This window comes from Aegilops tauschii, chromosome 7 (genome assembly GCF_002575655.3).
Source record: "Aegilops tauschii subsp. strangulata cultivar AL8/78 chromosome 7, Aet v6.0, whole genome shotgun sequence".
Lineage (NCBI taxonomy): Eukaryota > Viridiplantae > Streptophyta > Magnoliopsida > Poales > Poaceae > Aegilops > Aegilops tauschii.
In genome coordinates, this window is record NC_053041.3 from 107762143 (window position 1) to 107783302 (window position 21160).

Sequence of the window (21160 nt, forward strand, 5' to 3'; positions counted from 1 at the left end):
GTTGTCTCTAATGCCTAACCCATAAACGATAGTTGTAATTCGATAAGAGACATCATGGTATGCACCATATCCAATAGGGTGCAGTTATGATGTTCGGACACACCATCACAATATGGTGTTCCAGGCGGTATTAGTCGTGAAACAATTTCCACAATTTCTTAATTGTGTGCCAAACTCGTAACTCAGATATTCATCTCTATGATCATATCACAGACATTTTATCCTCTTGTCACGACGATCTTCAACTTCACTCTGAAATTACTTGAACCTTTCAATAATTCAGACTTGTGTTTCATCAAGTAAATATTCTCAGCATCTACTCAAATCATCTGTGAAGTAAGAACATAACGATATCCACTGCGTGCCTCAGCACTCATTGGACTGCACACATCAAATGTATTACTTCCAACAAGTTGCTCTCTTGTTCCATCTTACTGAAAACGAGGCCTTTCAGTCATCTTGCCCATGTGGTATGATTTGCATGTCTCAAGTGATTCAAAATCAAGTGAGTCCAAATGATCCATCTGTATGGACTTTCTTCATGCATATATACTAATAGACATGGTTCGCATGTTTCAATCTTTTCAAAAACGAGTGAGTCCAAAGATCCATCAACATGGAGCTTCTTCATGCGTTTTATACCAATATGAATCAAGTGGCAGTGCCACAAGTATGTGGTACTATCATTACTATCTTATATCTTTTGGCATGAACATGTGTATCACTACGATCGAGATTCAATAAACCATTCATTTTAGGTGCAAGACCATTGAAGGTATTATTCAAATAGACAGAGTAACCATTATTCTCCTTTAATGAACAACCGTATTGCGATAAACATAATCCAATCATGTCTATGCTTAACGCAAACACCAAATAACAATTATTCAGGTTTAACCCCAATCTCGATGGTAGAGGGAGCATGCGATGCTTGATCACATCAACCTTGGAAACACATATCGTCATCTCACCTTTAGCTAGTCTCCGTTTATTCCGCAGCTTTTATTTCGAGTTACTAACACTTAGCAACCGAACCGGTATCTAATACCCTGGTGCTACTAGGAGTACTAGTAAAGTACACATTAATATAATGTATATCCAATATACTTCTGTCGACCTTGCCAGCCTTCTCATCTACGAAGTATCTAGGGTAGTTCTGCTTCAGTGACCGTTCCCCTCATTTCAGAAGCACTTAGTCTCGGGTTTGGGTTCAACCTTGGGTTTCTTCACTAGAGCAGCAACTGATTTGCCGTTTCATGAAGTATCCCTTCTTGCCCTTGCCCTTCTAGAAACTAGTGGTTTTACTAACCATCAACAATTGATGCTCCTTCTTGATTTCTACTTTCGCGGTGTCAAACATCGCGAGTTGCTCAAGGATCATCATGTCTATCCCTGATATGTTATAGTTCATCACGAAGCTCTAATAGCTTGGTGGCAGTGACTATGGAGAACCATCACTATCTCATCTAGAAGATTAACTCCCACTCGATTCAAGTGATTGTAGTACTCAGACAATCTGAGCACATGCTCAACGATTGAGCTTTTCTCCCTTAGTTTGCAGGCTTAAGAAACTTGTCAGAGGTCTCATACCTCTTGACGTGGGCACTAGTCTGAAATCCCAATTTCAGTCTTTGGAACATCTCATATGTTCTGCGACGTTTCAAAACCGTCTTTGGTGCCACAATTTTAAACCGTTCAACATTACGCACTGAACTATCACGTAGTCATCAAAACGTGTATGTCAGATGTTCTCAACATCCACAAACGACGCTCGAGGTTCAGCACACCGAGCGGTGCATTAAGGACATAAGCCTTCTGTGCAGCAATGAGGACAATCCTCAGTTTACGGACCTAGTTCGCATAATTGCTACTATCAACTTTCAACTAAATTTTCTCTAGGAACATATCTTAGTAGAACTAAAGCGTAAGCTATGACATTATTTGCAAAGACCTTTTGACTATGTTCATGATAATTAAGTTCATCTGATTATTTAATGAACTCCCACTTAGATAGACATCCCTCTAGTCATCTAAGTGATACATGATCCGAATCGAATAGGCCGTGTCCGATCATCACGTGAGACGGACTAGTCATCATCGGTGAACATCTCCATGTTGATCGTATCTACTATATGACTCATGTTCGACCTTTCGGTCTCTTGTGTTCCGAGGCCATGTCTGTACATGCTAGGCTCGTCAAGTCAACCTAAGTGTTTTGCTTGTGTTCCGAGGCCATGTCTGTACATGCTAGGCTCGTCAACACCCGTTGTATGCGAACGTTAGAATCTATCACACCCGATCATCACGTGGTGCTTCGAAACAACGAACCTTCGCAACGGTGCACAGTTAGGGGGAACACATATCTTGAAATTTTAGTGAGGGATCATCTTATTTATGCTACCGTCGTTCTAAGCAAATAAGATGTAAACATGACAAACATCACATGCAAATCATAAAGTGACATGATATGGCCAATATCATCTTGCGCCTTTTGATCTCCATCTTCGAGGCGCGGCATGATCACCTTCGTCACCGACATGACACCATGATCTCCATCATCGTGTCTTCATGAAGTTGTCTCGCCAACTATTACTTCTACTACTATGGCTAACGGTTAGCAATAAAGTAAAGTAATTACATGGCGTTTTCATTGACACGCAGGTCATACAATAAATTAAGACAACTCCTATGCCTCCTGCCGGTTGTCATACTCATCGACATGCAAGTCGTGATTCCTATTACAAGAACATGATCAATCTCATACATCACATATATAATTCATCACATCCTTTTGGCCATATCACATCACATAGCATACCCTGCAAAAACAAGTTAGACGTCCTCTAATTGTTGTTGCATGTTTTACGTGGCTGCTATGGGTTTCTAGCAAGAACGTTTCTTACCTACGCAAAAGCCACAACGGTGATATGCCAATTGCTATTTACCCTTCATAAGGACCCTCTTCATCGAATCTGATCCGACTAAAGTGGGAGAGACAGACACCCGCTAGCCACCTTATGCATCAAGTGCATGTCAGTCGGTGGAACCTGTCTCACGTAAGAGTACGTGTAAGGTCAGTCCGGGCCGCTTCATCCCACAATGCCGCCGAATCAAGATAAGACTAGTAACGGTAAGCAAATTGAACAAATCATCGCCCACAACTACTTTGTGTTCTACTCGTGCATAGAATCTACGCATAGACCTGGCTCATGATGCCACTGTTGGGGAACGTAGCAGAAATTCAAAATTTTCTACGCATCACCAAGATCAATCTATGGATTAACTAGCAACGAGAGAGAGGGGAGTGCATCTTCATACCCTTGAAGATCGCGAGCGGAAGCGTTCAAGAGAACGGGGTTGATGGAGTCGTACTCGTCGTGATCCAAATCACCGATGATCCTAGCGCCGAACGGACGGCACCTCCGCGTTCAACACACGTACGGAGCGGGGTCATCTCCTCCTTCTTGATCCAGCAAGGGGGGAGGAGAAGTTGATGGAGATCCAGCAGCACGACGGCGTGGTGGTGGAAGTAGCGGGATCCCGGCAGGGCTTCGCCAAGCGCAAGCGGGGAGGAAGAGGTGTCACGGGAGGGAGAGAGGCGCCAGGGCTTGGGGTATGGCTGCCCTCCCCTTCCCACATATATATATATATAGGGGCAAGGGAGAGGGGGGGGCGCAGCCTTGGCCCTTCCTCGAAGGAAGGGTGCGGCCAGGGAGGAGTCCATCCTCCCCAAGGCACCTAGGAGGTGCCTTCCCCTTTTTGGACTCTCCCTTTCCCTTATCTCTTGGCGCATGGGCCTCTTGGGGCTGGTGCCCTTGGCCCATATAGGCCAAGGCGCACACCCCTACAGCCCATGTGGCCCCCCGGGGCAGGTGGACCCCCTTGTTGGACCCCCGGACCCCTTTCGGCACTCCCGGTACAATACCGATAATGCGCGAAACTTTTCCGGCGACCAAAACAAGACTTCCCATATATAAATCTTTACCTCCGGACCATTCCGGAACTCCTCGTGACGTCCGGGATCTCATCCGGGAATCCGAACAACTTTTGGGTTACCGCATACTAATATCTCTATAACCCTAGCGTCAGCGAACCTTAAGTGTGTAGACCCTACGGGTTCGGGAGACATGCAGACATGACCGAGACGACTCTCCGGTCAATAACCAACAGCGGGATCTGGATACCCATGTTGGCTCCCACATGTTCCACGATGATCTCATCGGATGAACCACGATGTCGAGGATTCAATCAATCCCGTATACAATTCCCTTTGTCAATCGGTACGTTACTTGCCCGAGATTCGATCGTTGGTATCCCAATACCTTGTTCAATCTCGTTACCGGCAAGTCACTTTACTCGTACCGTAATGCATGATCCCGTGGCTAACTCCTTAGTCACATTGAGCTCATTATGATGATGCATTACCGAGTGGGCCCAGAGATACCTCTCCGTCATACGGAGTGACAAATCCCAGTCTCGATTCGTGCCAACCCAACAGACACTTTTGGAGATACCTGTAGTGCACCTTTATAGCCACCCAGTTACGTTGTGACGTTTGGTACACCCAAAGCATTCCTACGGTATCCGGGAGTTGAACAATCTCATGGTCTAAGGAAATGATACTTGACATTAGAAAAGCTCTAGCAAACGAACTACACGATCTTGTGCTATGCTTAGGATTGGGTCTTGTCCATCACATCATTCTCCTAATGATGTGATCCCGTTATCAATGACATCCAATGTCCATGGTCAGGAAACCATAACCATCTATTGATCAACGAGCTAGTCAGCTAGAGGCTTACTAGGGACATGTTGTGGTCTATGTATTCACACATGTATTACGGTTTCCAGTTAATACAATTATAGCATGAACAATAGACAATTATCATGAACAAGGAAATACAATAATAACCATTTTATTATTGCCTCTAGGGCATATTTCCAACACCCCTTGCCCCGTCACCTGGCAAGGCAGCCCCGCCCCCTGCATCGACCCTGGGTGGGGGCCCTAACACTAGGGTGGTCTGCCAGCTATGTGGTCGTGAACGCCATGTCGCCTCCAAGTGTCACCGCAGCTTTCAGAGGAGCTTCCTTGGCATCGGCAACGACGGCAAGGGCAACGAGCGCCAGTTTGCCATGGCAGACTTTGGTCCTCCCGCTGCCGCCCCGGCTGCCCACATCACTGCCGCCCCGTCTGCCCACATCGCTGCCAAGGGCAAGGACCCGCGCGTCGAGCACGGATACACACCATCTTACCCCGTTGATCCAGCCTGGTATATGGACACTGGCGCCACGGATCACATGACGAACGAGCTCAACGAACTCTCCACCTACCAGCCCTACTACGGGCACGACCAGGTTCACACCGCCAATGGTGTAGGTATGCCCATCTCTCACATTGGCCAAGCATCTCTTTTAACTAGTCATCCCTCTAGGCAGGTCCATCTTCGTAATGTTTTACGGGTACCCTCGGTGACTCGTAATATTTTATCTGTCTCTAAGCTCACCCTTGATAATCATGTCCTATGTGAATTTCACCCTTTTAATCTTTTTGTTAAGGATCGAGCAACCCAGTACGTTCTGCTTAGTGGCCGGTTGAGCCAAGGCTTGTACCATTTGGAGGATCCATCCGCCCCGTGCGTCTTCAACGGTGTTCGTGTGTCGCCTTCCCAGTGGCACTCTCGCTTTGGTCACCCCGCCACACCCATCGTTCGCCACATAATCCACCGTCATGAGCTGCCATTAGTGTCTAGCAATAAAGAGATGTCCGTGTGTGATGCCTGTCAACAAGGCAAGTGTCATCAGCTACCTTTTGTTTCATCTACTAAAGTGAAGAACCCTCTTGAAATTGTGTTTTCTGATGTGTGGGGTCCGGCACAAACATCTGTTAGTGGTCACAACTATTATGTCAGTTTTGTTGATGCCTATAGTCGCTTCACGTGGCTTTATCTTCTTAAGCGCAAATCTGATGTGTTTGATATATTCATACAGTTTCAATTGCATGTTGAACGTCTACTCAAGCATAAAATTATCCATGTTCAGTCAGATTGGGCGGGGGGGGGGGGGGGGGGGGGCGAATATCGCAACCTCAACACTTTCTTTAATAAGCTTGGGATCTCTCATCGTTTATCATGCCCGCATACACATCAGCAGAATGGCACTGTTGAGCGCAAACATCGCCATATAATTGAGACCGGCCTCACACTTCTTGCTCATGCTTCTGTACCCTTTCGTTTTTGGAGTGATGCTTTTGCTACCGCGTGTTTTCTCATTAATAGATTACCTACGCGTGTTCTTAATATGAAGACTCCTATTGAGCTTCTCTTAGGTGAAATTCCCGACTATACCTTTTTTAAGGTGTTCGGGTGTGCCTGCTGGCCTCATCTTCGTCCTTATAATGATCGCAAACTTGAGTTTTGCTCCAAAAAGTGTGTGTTCTTAGGGTATAGTTCTCTCCATAAAGGCTACAAGTGTCTCCATGTCCCAACCAATCGAGTCTACATATCTCGGGATGTTGTTTTTGATGAGACCGTCTTCCCCTTTTCTGCCATGCCTCAGTCATCCACCACAGCACCGTCTATACATTCATCTCCTCTTATGCCTGGCCAATTTGAAGATGTTGCATATTCTCCTGTGTTGTTACCTAATCATGGTGGAGGAATTGGACGTGGAGCTCGCCTGGAACTCCTCCCTGACGGACCCGCTACGTCGCCGGTGGTGCACATCGATCGGCCGGTGCATGCACCGCCTCCCGCCCGTGACCCCGCCACGGCCGCCCCGTCTCCAACCATGCCTGGGCCGGAGCCCATGCCGGCTACTGCGACCGGGCCAGAGCCCGCGACGGCCTCCTCTGAGCAGTCTTCGTCGCCGCCTCCTCGCCCGGACTCCCCTCCATCGTCGCCACCGCCATCTGCGCGTGTGTCCCTGCTACCTACTTCGCCCGGGTCTGCAGTGGCTCACACGCCGCCAGGGCCTACGTCGCCTGGCCTGTTGTCGCCCGGCCCGCCGTCACCAGGTCCTTCTTCGCCGGAGTCCCCTGGACCGGCCTCACCTGCTCCGGACATCCCGCCGGCCCCGGTGTTCGCTCCTCCGCGGCGTCCACACACTCGCAGCCGCAGTGGCATTGTTCGTCCCAAGGAGCGCACCGATGGCACGGTCACCTATCTTGCTGCTTGCCTGGCTCATACTGTGGATGATCCAACCGCCGAACCACGCAGTTATCAAGCCGCTATGAGTATTCCACACTGGAGGGTTGCTATGGAACAAGAATATCATGCTCTTATGAAGAATAAGACCTGGACACTTGTTCCCCCTCCGTCTCGCGTCAACATCATTGATTCGAAGTGGGTGTTCAAGGTGAAGAAACATGCAGATGGTTCCATTGAGCGCTACAAAGCGCGCCTCGTGGCTAAGGGCTTTAAACAGCGTCAGGGTCTGGACTATGAGGATACATTCAGCCCAGTTGTCAAGCCTACCACTATTCGACTTCTTCTGTCTCTGGCAGTTTCTCGCGGATGGTCTCTCCGCCAGCTTGATGTGCAGAACGCTTTTCTTCATGGATTGCTTGAAGAAGAGGTTTACATGCGGCAGCCACCTGGATTTGTTGATCACACTCAGCCTCATCATCTCTGTCATCCGACGAAGGCCATATATGGACTGAAGCAGGCTCCCCGTGCCTGGCATGTTTGCCTGGCTTCAGCTCTACGCACTCATGGGTTCATTCCTTCGACGGCAGATACTTCACTGCTCTTGTTTCAGCGACCGAGTGTGACCATGTACCTCCTTGTGTATGTGGATGATATTGTCCTGGTGAGCTCATCTCCAACGGCTGCTGATGCTCTTGTGACTGCACTTGGTCGTGATTTTGCAGTTAAGGATTTGGGACAGCTACATTTCTTCTTGGGTATTGAGGTCGCTCATCAGTCTCGTGGCAGTTTGGCTCTCACCCAGAAGAAGTACTCTCTTGATCTCTTGCGCCGTGCTGGTATGCTCAAGTGCAAGCCATCGCCTACGTCCATGTCCTCCACTGACACCCTTTCTGCTGCTGATGGTGCTCATCTCTCTCCTGAGGATGCTACTGAGTACAGGAGTATTGTTGGTGGCCTGGAGTATCTGACGATCACGCGTCCTGATCTCTCCTTTGCGGTTAACAGGGTGTGCCAGTATCTTCATGCTCCTACTGATGTACACTGGTCTGCTGTGAAGCGCATACTGTGTTATGTGTGCCTCACTGTCTCCTTTGGTCTTCACCTGCGCCCCAGTTCCTCCGGAGTTCTTTCTGCATTCTCTGATGCTGATTGGGCTGGTCCAGATGACAGGCGATCCACGGGGGACATGCTGTGTTCTTGGGTCCTAATCTGATCGCCTGGAGTGCACGCAAACAAGCCACTGTTTCCCGCAGCAGCACAGAAGCTGAGTACAAGTCGGTTGCCAATGCGACTGCCGAACTTATATGGATTGAGTCCCTACTTCGAGAGCTAGGAGTTGCTCAGCCACATCCTTCGGTCCTTTGGTGTGACAACATCGGTGCTACGTTTCTGTCGTCAAACCCGGTGTTCCATGCACGGACTAAACACATTGAGATTGACTATCATTTTGTGAGGGAACGTGTTGCACAGAAGCTACTACAAGTCAGGTTTATCTCTTCAAAAGATCAACTTGCAGACATCTTCACCAAGCCTCTACCTTCTCCCATGTTTGAGGTCTGTAGGCGCAATCTCAACCTCCTAGATACTTCAGGAGTGAGTTGAGATTGAGGGAGGGTGTTAGACTTCGTATTGTAGCCCTACCGTGTAAACCATACCTTATTGGTATTGGACTTGTATGTCATCAATATATATATATGTGATAGGCCACCCCTTTGAGAATTGAGCCAGTTCCCCCAAAACCTACGTTTTATAGGGCCTGCCTCCAGTTCAGCGGCCTCGTGTACCTCGTGCCTGGCCCCGACGACGACGGCCGGCTGGACGTGGTGGTGGCCATGGAGCCCGAGAGCCTGGCCAGGTTCAGGTGTTCTACCAGGAGCTCATGCACTACTAGTCCGTTCTCATTGTTTCACGTCGTGCCAGAACGGACCGTCGATCTGCAGGTCAGCTAGCTAGCTGTATGGCGTCGTCATTTCATGTGGGATTGATAGATATATAGGCTACAAGTCTCGGTGTGCTACTTGTCGCTTGCATGCATGGTGTTCATGAGCAGTGGTGTCACTACACGTACGTGCAGCACCTGAGCAGTGCGGTGGTGTTCTACCAGCAGGAGCTTATGCAACGCACTACAGCAAATTTCCTGCCGTGCCTCGTGTCTAGAAAAAAAAAACTGGTTTGCACGTTGTATTCTGATCAACTGCCTCCGTAAAGAAAGTTTAGATCAGTATGAAAAGAAGTTTATTTTAGTCTAAAAAGACTAGTACTAGTATATTTTTTGGGAGAAACACAATATAGATTCTCGTCACAACATTCGATGGATAGATATACAGATAGGCTAGTGATCAGCTGGACGATCGTGCTGTGTGCCGCTTATTCATCGGCGGTGGTGTCACTACGTACTCCTATACGTGCTACGTGTAGCGTCCAAGCAGCCTATCGCATATGCAGCAGACGCGTCACAGGATAATGCCAACGCAAAACGGTCTAGAGACCAGTGATGCTTGATAAACAACTACGTGTATGTCAGTGCTTACGTACGTAGTAGGTTAAAAAAAACCACCTGTTTTGTATCTAACACGAAACATATTTTACTCAAAGTTATTATAGGTTGTTAGCATGGTTGTGTTTGTATCCATTTGACTCCTTGTAATCAGCGATAATCACGGCGTGTCATTCAGTAAGAGAGCGGCGCACTTCACTTGCATAAAGGAAGACACAAAAGTCTCAAAGGATAGAACACAAAGAAAGATACAAATATGACATGCCAATTAGGTGCATCCTTAACCGCATGTGAGTTTGGGAGGATTACAACCTTTGTGTGTGTTTTTTTTCAATCGCAGGTTCTTGTTTGATTTTCCATGATAAAAAATGCTTTTTATCGACTTATACTGTTGTTTTAAGCGAGCAAAACATTGCACATCCGGTTTCTGCATAATTATGATAAGCATATCTGAAAACATTCACAGAGATCGAGAATACACCACCAAAATAAAGTGTGAAGAGACAAAGAGCAATGCCAGGTTAGGTGGGAGCGTGTGCATTATAGAGATTATGCCGTCATCGATGTTAGGTTAAATATGCTTTGGCTAACTGCTCATACAACTGTTGATAGGTTGTTCTTTGTGGTGGAATTGTGAACTGTGAACCGAACCTAGTTCAGATGGTTAGGTTTATTGTGGTGGAACAACCTATTTTTTGGCGATGATCGTTCGAGGGCGAGATATTCCCGTCGACTAAGAATATGTCTGTGGTGACTTCGTCAATCTCAAGATGATGTACCGGCTCAGCCTCTCGATGGTGTTCATAGGGGTATGGTGTGTGTTGATATGGATGAGTGTAGTTGCATATGTATAAACGTCTGTATTTGTACTGTGTTAAAATAAGCTGTTAGGTTAGTTGTTTGATATGATTGTAATTTTGTGCGTGTATTATATGCAACCATATGAGTGGATTAATTACTGCCGACAACACATTTACAATAAGGAGTAATGCTACACGCACGGGGACTTCACGGAGATTTTACGGGCTAATTGAAGATTAATGGCTGTGATTTTGTTAATTAGAACGGGCTCCACCACTTAGAATTGGGGTGGGGGGAGGGGGGAGCAATTAGAGTATAGCACGTCCTCCACCCGGTGAAAGCCCGTTGAAACTTGCCCGTGAATGTAAGTATTATCGTACAATAAGTCACCTAGTATTTTCTCTCGACAACATTAATTAATTCAAAAATTTCCGCAAAGAAAAATATTAATTCAAATTTGTTCCACTTGCACCTGCCACGCTTACCCACACATGAGTTTATAATCGGAGAGATGGTGCAGCAGCAGCTTTGCATGCCGTGATCCAACAATGAGCAGTCCACCGCAGTACGCAGATGTCTCCTCCCTCCTGGCAGCTGCGGACGTCCACCAGCCGCCGCTCGACGGCCGCGTGGCCATCGTGACCGGTGGCGCTGGCGGCATTGGCGCCGCTGTCACCGCGCACCTCGCATCCCTCGGCGCTCGCGTCGTCGTCGGCTACATCGGCGACTCGGCACCCGCGGACCAGCTGGTCGCATCCCTCAACGCGGCCGCCGCAGGCAGGTCCGCGCCTCGCGCGGTCGCGGTGTGCGCCGACGTGTCGGACCCCGTGCAGGTGGAGCGTCTGTTCGACGCGGCGCAGGCGGCGTTCGGGCGCGACCTCCACATCGTGGTGGCGGCCGCCGGGTTCCAGGACGCCGCGTACCCGGCCATCGCGGACACCGAGCCGGAGCAGTGGGACCGCGCCTTCGGAGTCAACGCGCGCGGCACGTTCCTGTGCTGCCGGCAGGCGGCCCGGCGGCTCGTCAGAGGCGGCGGCGGGCGGATAGTCACCTTTTCGTCGTCGAACGTCGCGTCGCTCCGGCCAGGGTATGGCGCGTACGTGGCGACCAAGGCAGCCGTGGAGGCCATGACCAAGGTGCTGGCCAAGGAGCTCGCCGGGACGGGCATCACGGCCAACAGCATGGCGCCGGGGCCGGTCGCCACGCCCATGTTCTACGCCGGGAAGTCCGAGGAGCGCGTGAGGGCCGTCGCCAGCGAGTGCCCCATGAAGCGCATCGGCGAGCCAGCGGACGTGGCGCCGGTGGTCGGCTTTCTCTGTAGTGACGCCGCCGGGTGGATTAACGGCCAGGTGATTCGGGTCAATGGTGGGTACGTGTAGTTTGTGCCGTTTGCTCATATCCGATGTGTGCGTGTAACTCGATTACAAACGAGAAGGTCCACTCGGTCGATCTCCACGTTGTCACGTCGATTTACATGAATGAACAAGCACAACTTTTTCTTAAATAGCGGAACACAATCTTTTTTATTGGCTTGAAATGAAGCATCAAGATGATACAAATACAATAAACACACCCGATATGTGCATTGTTAGGATCAAAGCTATGCGTAGACGAGAAAAAAAACCCCCAAAAGCATCAACTCCGTGTTTGACAAATTACAACAATGGTCATATCCGCGCCAAGCATCTCATGACAATACACGGGTGACGAGATTCTTCAACAACAACGTCTTCAGTAAGGGAGCGGCGCTCAAACGAATTCGTCACCGGATTCAACGACACAAGATCAGAATCTAAATTTTCACATTGATTAACCAGTCCGAACATATCCGAGCAATGTCTTCAACAAAATAACGACGTAAAAATATGGTCATTTAGAAGTCAAAGAAAGTAATGTCATTTGAGTTGAAATTGTAGAAGGGTGAGTTGTTTGAGTTTGAATGAAATAACAAAAACATGGTCTTCTATTTCTCACCATCTCTAAGTGTAAGCGTAGAGGGGGTAGCGCAATCAGTTAATTTTGGCAATCTAGTTCTTACAAGCCTCAGCTCCAACTAGTAGATATATATGTTAGGTTTTGAGAGTTTGCTAACTCTCTTCTACATGAGAGTTAGCTATGTAACATCTAAGTTGTCCACCACATGATCAAGCATTTTTTTTGAGAATCATGCGCTGAAAATATTTGGTGCAAACAGTTTTTTTTATTGAGGGAAAGCCTTCATGGTGCATTTTATTGATGCTTCAAAATAGTTATATCGTTTATTACATCCGAATTAATAAAGCTAGGAGGATTATCATCCCGAAAAACAGAAGAGTTTGAAGTATAACAACATGTCTAGCTAAATTATGCGCCACATAATTTGCTTCCTAGTTGCAATGTTGTATAGAAATTGCACCAATCTTGTGAGCTATTTGAAAGCAGTCTGCAAGAATCGCTAAGTAGGGGCTCCAAACTTGGATGGTTCCAGTAAATGCCTGAACAATATCCAACGACTCCGATTCTACAATGACAGGAACACACCCCCAAGCTGTCAGCAAGATTCAGGCCATACTGTAATGCTTTTGCTTCGGCCCGTAATCGCATCAAGCAAGTTTTGTAAAGGTTATAGCTTCTCCATTGCAGTTTCGCACCACTGCTCCTACTCCACCAGAACCATCACCCATGTATGCAGCATCAACATTCAATTTATAAGTGTCCTTTGTAGGTTTACACTGGTTGGTTTCCTTTGAAATAGTACGTGAACATTCTGCCCCAAAATTACTCGTCAAGGCCTGAATTGCAAAAGTTGTACGTGGTGGCTTAGCCACTTGATTTCCTTTTAATTACAAACTCCCTCCGCTGCCAGCAAATATACCAAGCTCCAACAATAACTAATTCTTTCAGACCAACATGGCCAAGGATAGGGTATTTATTACCTGGTCGTCGCAAAAGCTCCTCCAACACAACAGATCCTGATCTATCAAAGTTTGCAGCATCTTGAATTACATCCAAAAGGCCCAAGGAACTACATATATACTTGTTTTGCTCGAGCAAATGAAAACATCAAGTGTTTGACATCTTCAGGACCCATAGAGTATATCGGACATTGTGATGTAGTAGGGATATGTCTATTTGTTAGAGCTGCCAATCCCGGTACTATTCCATGCAGAGCCTTCCATGCAATTTTTTAAACTTTACTAGGTGCTTGTAGCTTCCATAAAATTAATTTTCCAAACAGGATTGCATGTAGATGCTCCTTCACCATTAGCCCGAGTAAGTATGTGTCGGTGAGAATGATCCCATTCAACATAGTAAGCCGAACGGACAGAGAAAGAATATGATCGAGTGTGTAGTGCTAAGCCATGAAATCGTCTTCTTGATGTTCACTGAGAGGTATTCAAAGAATTTTATCCACGTCAATCCTAAAAAATATCTCGAATTAGCACCTCATCCCAGTTACCCGTCATCGGATTAATGAGCTCATTTACTGTTTGCCGTAGTATTTGTCCCTTTGGGGTTAGTACCATATGTAATGGGCTTCGTGGGATCCAATGGTCCTCCCAAATAATGATCATATGACCTGAGCCCACTCTTCAAATGTGGCCTCTTCAAAAAGTGTTCAGACCTGCCACAATACTTTGCCAAATGAAAGAGGAACCCTTCTTTGGACCTGCCTTGAGTAAATTACAGTTTGGATACTATTTAGCTTAAAGAACTTGTGCACACAGAGAATTTGAAGTAGATATCAATCTTCAGGACTGTTTTGCCAACATAGCCAGACTAAAAGAGTGTAAGTCACGGAATCCCATACCTTCATCTTTCTTAGGGATACACATTCTCCACCACGCCATCGGGTGCATTCGTTTAATTTCATCTGTATCTCCCCACCAAAACTCCGTCATTGCATCAATAATTTCCTTACAAAGTTTTTTGGGAATATTAAAGACTGGCACAACAAACATAGGATAGATTGAATAACTGCCTACAGTAAGATTTCTTTCCCTCCCATAGATAAAATTTTTTCCTTCCAACTTTTCAGTCTGTTTATAGTTCTCTCCAAGAGATGAACAAAACTATCAGTGGCGGAGAGAGGCATAGGGCAGTTGGGGCTATAGCCCTATGCGTAATGACTGACGGTGTCCTGGACTAGGGGGTACTCATCACGTCGTCTCCCGATCAGTTGGATTGGGTCGAGGACCCCATGGCCGTATACTCATGGGCCAGTTCGGACAGCTGCCGCATACAAGGAAGATTCCAGAAGACTTGGTGATCAAGGCAAGGACTCCTCCCCACCGGCGTATTCGTCTAGGACTCTTGTTATCCTAGGCCTCTGGTGCATTATATAAACCGAGGCCATGCTAGTCGATAGAGATAATATACACAATCATAATCACAGGCTAGCTTCTAGGGTTTAGCCTCTACGATCTCATGGTAGATCAACTCTTGTAATACTCATATCATCAAGATCAATCAAGCAGGAAGTAGGGTATTACCTCCATCAAGAGGGCCCGAACCTGGGTAAACATCGTGTCCCCCGCCTCCTGTTACCATTAGCCTTAGACGCACAGTTCGGGACCCCCTACTCGAGATCCGCCGGTTTTGACACCGACATTGGTGCTTTCATTGAGAGTTTCGCTGTGTGATCGGCAAAAGGATCAATGGCTCGACTGCAGATCAACTGCGACGTCGGCTTCTTCGTCACCGGCTCGACTGGTCACCTTGGCTGGACCTAGGACTGCGCCCTACCTCCGATTGTCATGTTCGGAGGAGGGCCTTCATCAACATCAACTCCGATCTCTATCAAGATCATGGAGGAATCATCCAGGGAGCCCGGGGGCTCAACGTCAAAATTGCCCTCGGGCGACCGTGCGGTTATTCTGGGCAGCGAACTTGTATCCGCCGCCACCGCCTCCTCAAGTATCGTTCTAACGATTGCTTCGGTGGAATTGTGCGGAATTGAGTCTACAGCAACCCTGGAAAATTTCGTCGAGTTCCGATGGAGGAATCTCTGGCAATCCATGATATACCGGAGCCCTGTCAAATCTGGACGGGAATCTGGACGAGTTTAGGGCGTGGTGTCCAGCTTCTAGCTCGGGCGTCCTTTGGAAGATCCAACCGTTGATCGGCTGCGGAATTCCTATATCTACCACCCCTAAAAATTTCAGCTCGATCCGACCGTCCAAACTCCGGGAACCTTCCGATTAGTGCATCACTTTTCGGATCTGTTTTCTGCGCGAGAACGAATCCGACCCGAATTCATCTTTTTTATGAACGGGATTTCGGACATCCTTTTCGAAGGAAGTTTTGTATGGGGTGTTGTGTTTTGTTCCCAGACACATCCCGCTAATTTTGAAGTCTTTTCCAATATGATCTTCACCATCGCGCTGGTGTCAAACCAGCCCGACAACGTTGTTCTACGGCTGCCGACCTGCGTTAGACACGTTGTCACTTTATTGAGCCGAGCTCAACTTCTTCGGATCATCAGCTCGGCAAGCTGAACAAGAGTTCGGCATCGCGAAGGATAAATCATCACCAACATTGCCGCCCCCCGGATTACACGGAGCGGGCACACCGGCATCACCGCACGGTCACTTCATCAAGATGGCATTGACCACGTCACGACCGGCATCGACAGGGCCGCACTGTTGCTTCTTCAAGCCGATGTCCATCACGCCGACCTACTTCGACTCATCGGCTGACATCGACGCTTCGACATCTCGGCTGGACCGGGGGCTTCGCCATCTCTTCATCAACCTACTCCGGAGACTTCGGCGTCACTAGCCGACCAGCTTCGTCACGTTAGCTGGACCGAGGGCTTTGCCTCGGCAAGCCAACCTTTGCCAGCATCGCCATGCCGTTGCTTTATCGCCCATCAGGCAATGGGTGTGTGGATCGAGCCCCAATTTTGGGAATCACCTTTCTTTGGATTGCTACAACAAATAAACCAGGTGCTATTAATCCTAGTATTTTTTGCTTATTTGGGTTCATTTTTTCCAAGGAATTATTACTTTGGTTTGTCCATCATATGTATGCAGGTCTATCAAATGGTGGCCGCATTAACGGCGGTCGCTTGTGATTCGGTTAGTTTCCGTACATAGTCCGGCGAACGCCGCATTCGGAACTCGGACCGACCTGTGAATTCAGGCTTTGCCACGCCTTTACCGCATCACGCCGATGCCCCGCATCGACATTCACTTCGGCGCCCAGGCCATATTTTCTTTTATTACTCACTTTGCATAAATTATTTATTATGCAACGATTTTTTAAATTATTATTATTACTATTATCTCCGGTTTGCACTATTTTTTGTGCACAGGAAAATGATCCGGGTCGGGCAGTATCGTCAACTCGGTGTACTGACATACCACGTCACCTCGGCTGGATGGGGGCTTCGTCAACACTTCATTACCCCACGCCGGGGACTTCGGCGTCACTCTGCCGGCCTGCATTGGCCGTGCTATGTCACCACTTCGCAGTGCCGAGCTCTTCGCTCCGCCACCTCGGGACCGGCTTGGGGGATGGAACCTTGTCCCGCATCAAGCTCGAACCGCGTCATCAATGCCGAACACATTAACCAGCTAAGTTACCTTCATGCTCGAAGTTTTAAATTTTTTAACTTGTGTTCGGTTCGACCTAGCATTATACCTTTTTGGCAAAAAGTTGTTTGTGAAAAAAATTCCTTGTCATAACCTTGTTTGTGACACACAAATTCAAATACCCAGTTCACTTGGGGGCTTCCTTCATGAAGCCTTTCCTCTTGCATATGATTATACTTGTACGGCTTCGTTCCTTGTTCATGTATTACGACACAATATGCATCATATTGACTTAAGCGATTTGCAAGCTGGGTTGCCTCGCTCCTATGTTTACCCCTACGTTCCCGATTGTTCGGCTAGGGAGTAAAGGGAGCACCTCTGCGATTGTCACGATCGGGTCATCTGAGTTCGGGCCTCAGACTGGGTGAAGCCGAAAGCTAGCACTCTTATTGTTTTCAATTATGGTCGGCACACAACGGAACTCATGAGTACAAAAAATCTATTGCACAAGTCTCATAGTAACAATGAGCAACGAAGAAAGGTATCGGTGGGGGTACTATTTTCTTCGAAGATGCTTCTTACACTTCGTCAGTAATATAGCATAAGTTCCCTGAGCGCGCTTTGTCTGTTACAGCCTTATGGCCTGGTTATCGAAAACACCATCGATATTTTCGACAGGTGGAGTACATAACACTTTTCGGTCCTTGACCGAAGAGGGAGAAGCCGACGGTCGGTTAAGACGCGTTTAAAGTTCGGGTGAACAAAGATATGATATTAGTACTTCGGTACGTACAATCATTATACATAAAATTCTTTTACCAAGTCACTTGGGGGCTCTTAAATGAGCCGTTTTATAATAAGTGTTCTTCTTAGTCGTTGCAAAGTTTTTTTTTTAATTTATCACTCCTTTCTCGACACAAGTGTGTGGTCAATAGCCGGATAGCCTTGCTTCTCTCTAAAGCCGCTCGAACTTAGTTTGCTAAACTAGCCTCGGAGAAGCACTCCACCTTCGGGATAAGGAGGTTGAAGCCGTAGGCTGACCCGCTTGTAGTCTTGAGATAGGATGTGTCATTGTAAAGCACGACAACAACACAATTTTCTTTTTCTAAGACTAACTTTCGATTTGGCACCGAACACTTGATCTAGTTCGGGCTTCCAGTTTTTACTGAAGTTTTTGGTTTTCCGAGCCTATGGTACTTTTAAGCTATTTGTGTGTTTCCATCATTAGTCTCGTAGTGCGGCGCCGGACACCTTTAGGGATTCGGCAAAAACATTCTCGGACATTGATGTATATGCATCGGTTTCGAATTGCGTCTTTGGTTAATAGTTGGTTTGCCCGGCTCCTATGCTTGCATCCTACGTTCCGCTTTGTTCGGCTAGGTGCGCAATGGGAGAACCACTGCGATTGTGCGTCCAGCTAGCATGGTTAAGCGCCTTAGTGGAGAAAGCCGAAAACTGACTGTCACAATAAGCGTAAACTGGTCAGCGATCCGATGACTGTGTTAAATGACGGGCCATTCATAATATTGGCCGAAGTGTTTATGGCTTGACCTCGGCTGTCGCCGAACACTAACCGGGGGCTCATAGCTAGCTTCCCCAGTTTAAAGCTCCTATGACTAAGCGAAAGTTATAAAGCCCGCATATCTGATTGCCTCGTTTTCGCTAACACAACCGCCTTCAGGCACCGAGACGTCGGCTAAGGGTTCTCTTGTTATTGCGGAAACACCCTGCGTAGTATCTACAAAGGGGTAGAAGCCGACGATGGGCCACTTTCAACTGATAAACGGTCGCAATGGAGTCAAAATAATGATGTAAAGTACTTGGACACGTAGAATCATTACACATAATCTGTGATTTTACTCTGTATATCGATTCTTAATTCGGCCACCCGTGCCCACATTAAGGCTCGGGGGCTACTTGGCTTCGTGCTCATTATTTACAAATATTAAAGGGGCACATCGATCCCCTGATTTGGTGTTGCCACCCGACCAGTGTCTCGGGGGCTACTGCATTGCTTATTCAATGCAGAGAATTCAAAGTGCTCAGTGTTCGGCTTGACCGAACTATGCGCATACGCGTCTTCGGACAATAGTAGGTACCATATGGACCTATCCGGTATCAAGCTAGTATATTGCGGCGACTTCTCACGACCCTCTCTCAGGGGCCCGTCCACTGATCACACTACTAGGAAAAGGGCTGCTAGTGGCGCACCTGTTTTGCCTTCTAATGGCGCACTACAGGTGCGCCACTAGCACCACACCATTAGATTTTATTACTAATGGCGCATCACAGGTGCGCCATTAGTATACCAGATACTAATGGCGCACCATGTAGTGCGCCATTAGTATACCCTACGGTGCGCCATTAGAATGCCTCGCAGGGGGCCATATTTAACCATGTCTCTGGCTTACTAATGGCGCACTGCTTGCTGATGTGCCACTAGTATGAATTTTGCAGTGCGCCACTAAAGTTCTGGGTGGTGCGCCACTAGTATGAATATTAGGGATTTTTTCTTTTCTGATATTTGCACAGGTTACAAAACATATTACTGCACAGAATATAGACGGCACAATATATAAACAGCAGAGTTATCAAATACAATAGAAGATTAGTCTCCGAATACAATTCATCATATTAGTCTCCGAATTCAAAATACCGAACAAAGTTAGAACATTACAAGTCTCGAAACCGCGAGTAGCGAGTTTGTCTTCACATTACAAGTCGATATCGATCATCTAAACTACCATCAGATAGAAGAGAGCTGTGGTCATCACGATTAGCATCATCGCGATGAAACTGGTCTTCATCCGGTTCCTCCTCCGCTCCCTCCTCTCTCCCGCTAGATAGCGCGCGTATCTAGCTTCCGCCTCCGCCCTAGTGGTGTACCCTTTGTAACTGTTACCACTGAAACGGTGAACCTGTCTCCGACACTCCTCCCAGTCGTCGTAGACTCCGGGAACCTTACCCTTGTACACGACATACGATGGCATCTCTATGCACTAGCCAAACAAAACGTTAGTAGCAATTCACAGACAATACATAAGCAATATATAAGTATGCAACAAAAGGATCGAAAGAGAAAAGCAACACATTAATAGCACGATTCATGGTCCTACTAATAAATAGCATCGATTACATATAAGTTGAACGACTGTCCAAACCAAAGAGACATACAAGTTCATTAAAGTTTAATATTACAACATGAGCCAATCGACATTTCAGAACTACATAGCATCACTACTTTCGACTCGACTTAGGGACCGGAGCGTGGATGAAGCCGCCGTCTTTCGTGATGGTCATGAAATCGCGGGCGTTGTCAGCCTCCATTTGTAGCGTTGTTTCTATCTCACTGTTGGATGGTTGATGTCTGAGATAGAACTGCCCCGAGGTACGAAGGACATCTTGATGGATGATTTCCGCAAACTCCGACTGGATGCGAAAGAATTCTCGTCTGATGTCCGCGTCCTGGATTGCCGACAAGCGTGCGGCCCAATCTTTGAGATTATTTGGTAGCAGAAGGTGATTATGGTCCCGTACGATCGCCCGCATGTGATGGAGGGCGTAGTAGGCATCCTTCTGACCGCCAGGCGGCTGCTTGACGCAGGAGAACGTCGTATTGTGGCTGAAGATGTGCTTGCCGTACCTACGAACTGGCCTGCTGAAGGTGCCTCCAGATCTGGCGTAGCCGGGGAGAACATCATCAAGAACTTTCTTGATATTTGTGTAGTCTTTCTTCGACTGACAGTCCGGGTCGAAATACGTGGCCATGGAATATTTCGGGCTTAAGAGGATGAGTGTGCAATGTGTGCCACTGCACAAAACACCGAATGTTAGAAAAAAAAGAACGATCGAAATCTAAGAAATCATATGTTACGGGGCGGTGAGGGGATGACTTACTCAGGAAAGTAAGGCACGAGGAAGTTATCCTTATCTGGGTTTGCCAGAATGATGCCTTCGAGGTATGAACTCGCGACTTGCCGGTCCCCAGCGCTGCCCAAGATCTTGGCACACATGTAGAAGGGGTCGACTATCACGATGTCCGGGGTCTTGTCTCTAATGATCCGCATCTCCATACTCATCGAAAATAGCCAAACGAAGGTGTAGTGCAGTGGATGAAGGTTAAACATAGCGAAGATGTCATCAAACCGCAGGACAATCGTACCCCCGATGGCGCTATCCACAAAGCCCTTGCCCTCTGG

The 21160-nt window shown here is 47.5% G+C and overlaps 1 protein-coding gene across 1 annotated transcript; it reads left to right on the forward strand.

The window, feature by feature from the left end:
- Positions 1 to 10912: 10912 nt before the first annotated feature.
- On the forward strand, positions 10913 to 11950 carry LOC109782171 (NADPH-dependent aldehyde reductase-like protein, chloroplastic). Its single transcript, XM_020340772.3, has one exon. The coding sequence runs from the start codon at positions 10995 to 10997 to the stop codon at positions 11823 to 11825; it is 831 nt and encodes a 276-aa protein (XP_020196361.1). The 5' UTR covers positions 10913 to 10994; the 3' UTR covers positions 11826 to 11950.
- The last annotated feature ends 9210 nt before the right edge of the window (positions 11951 to 21160 follow it).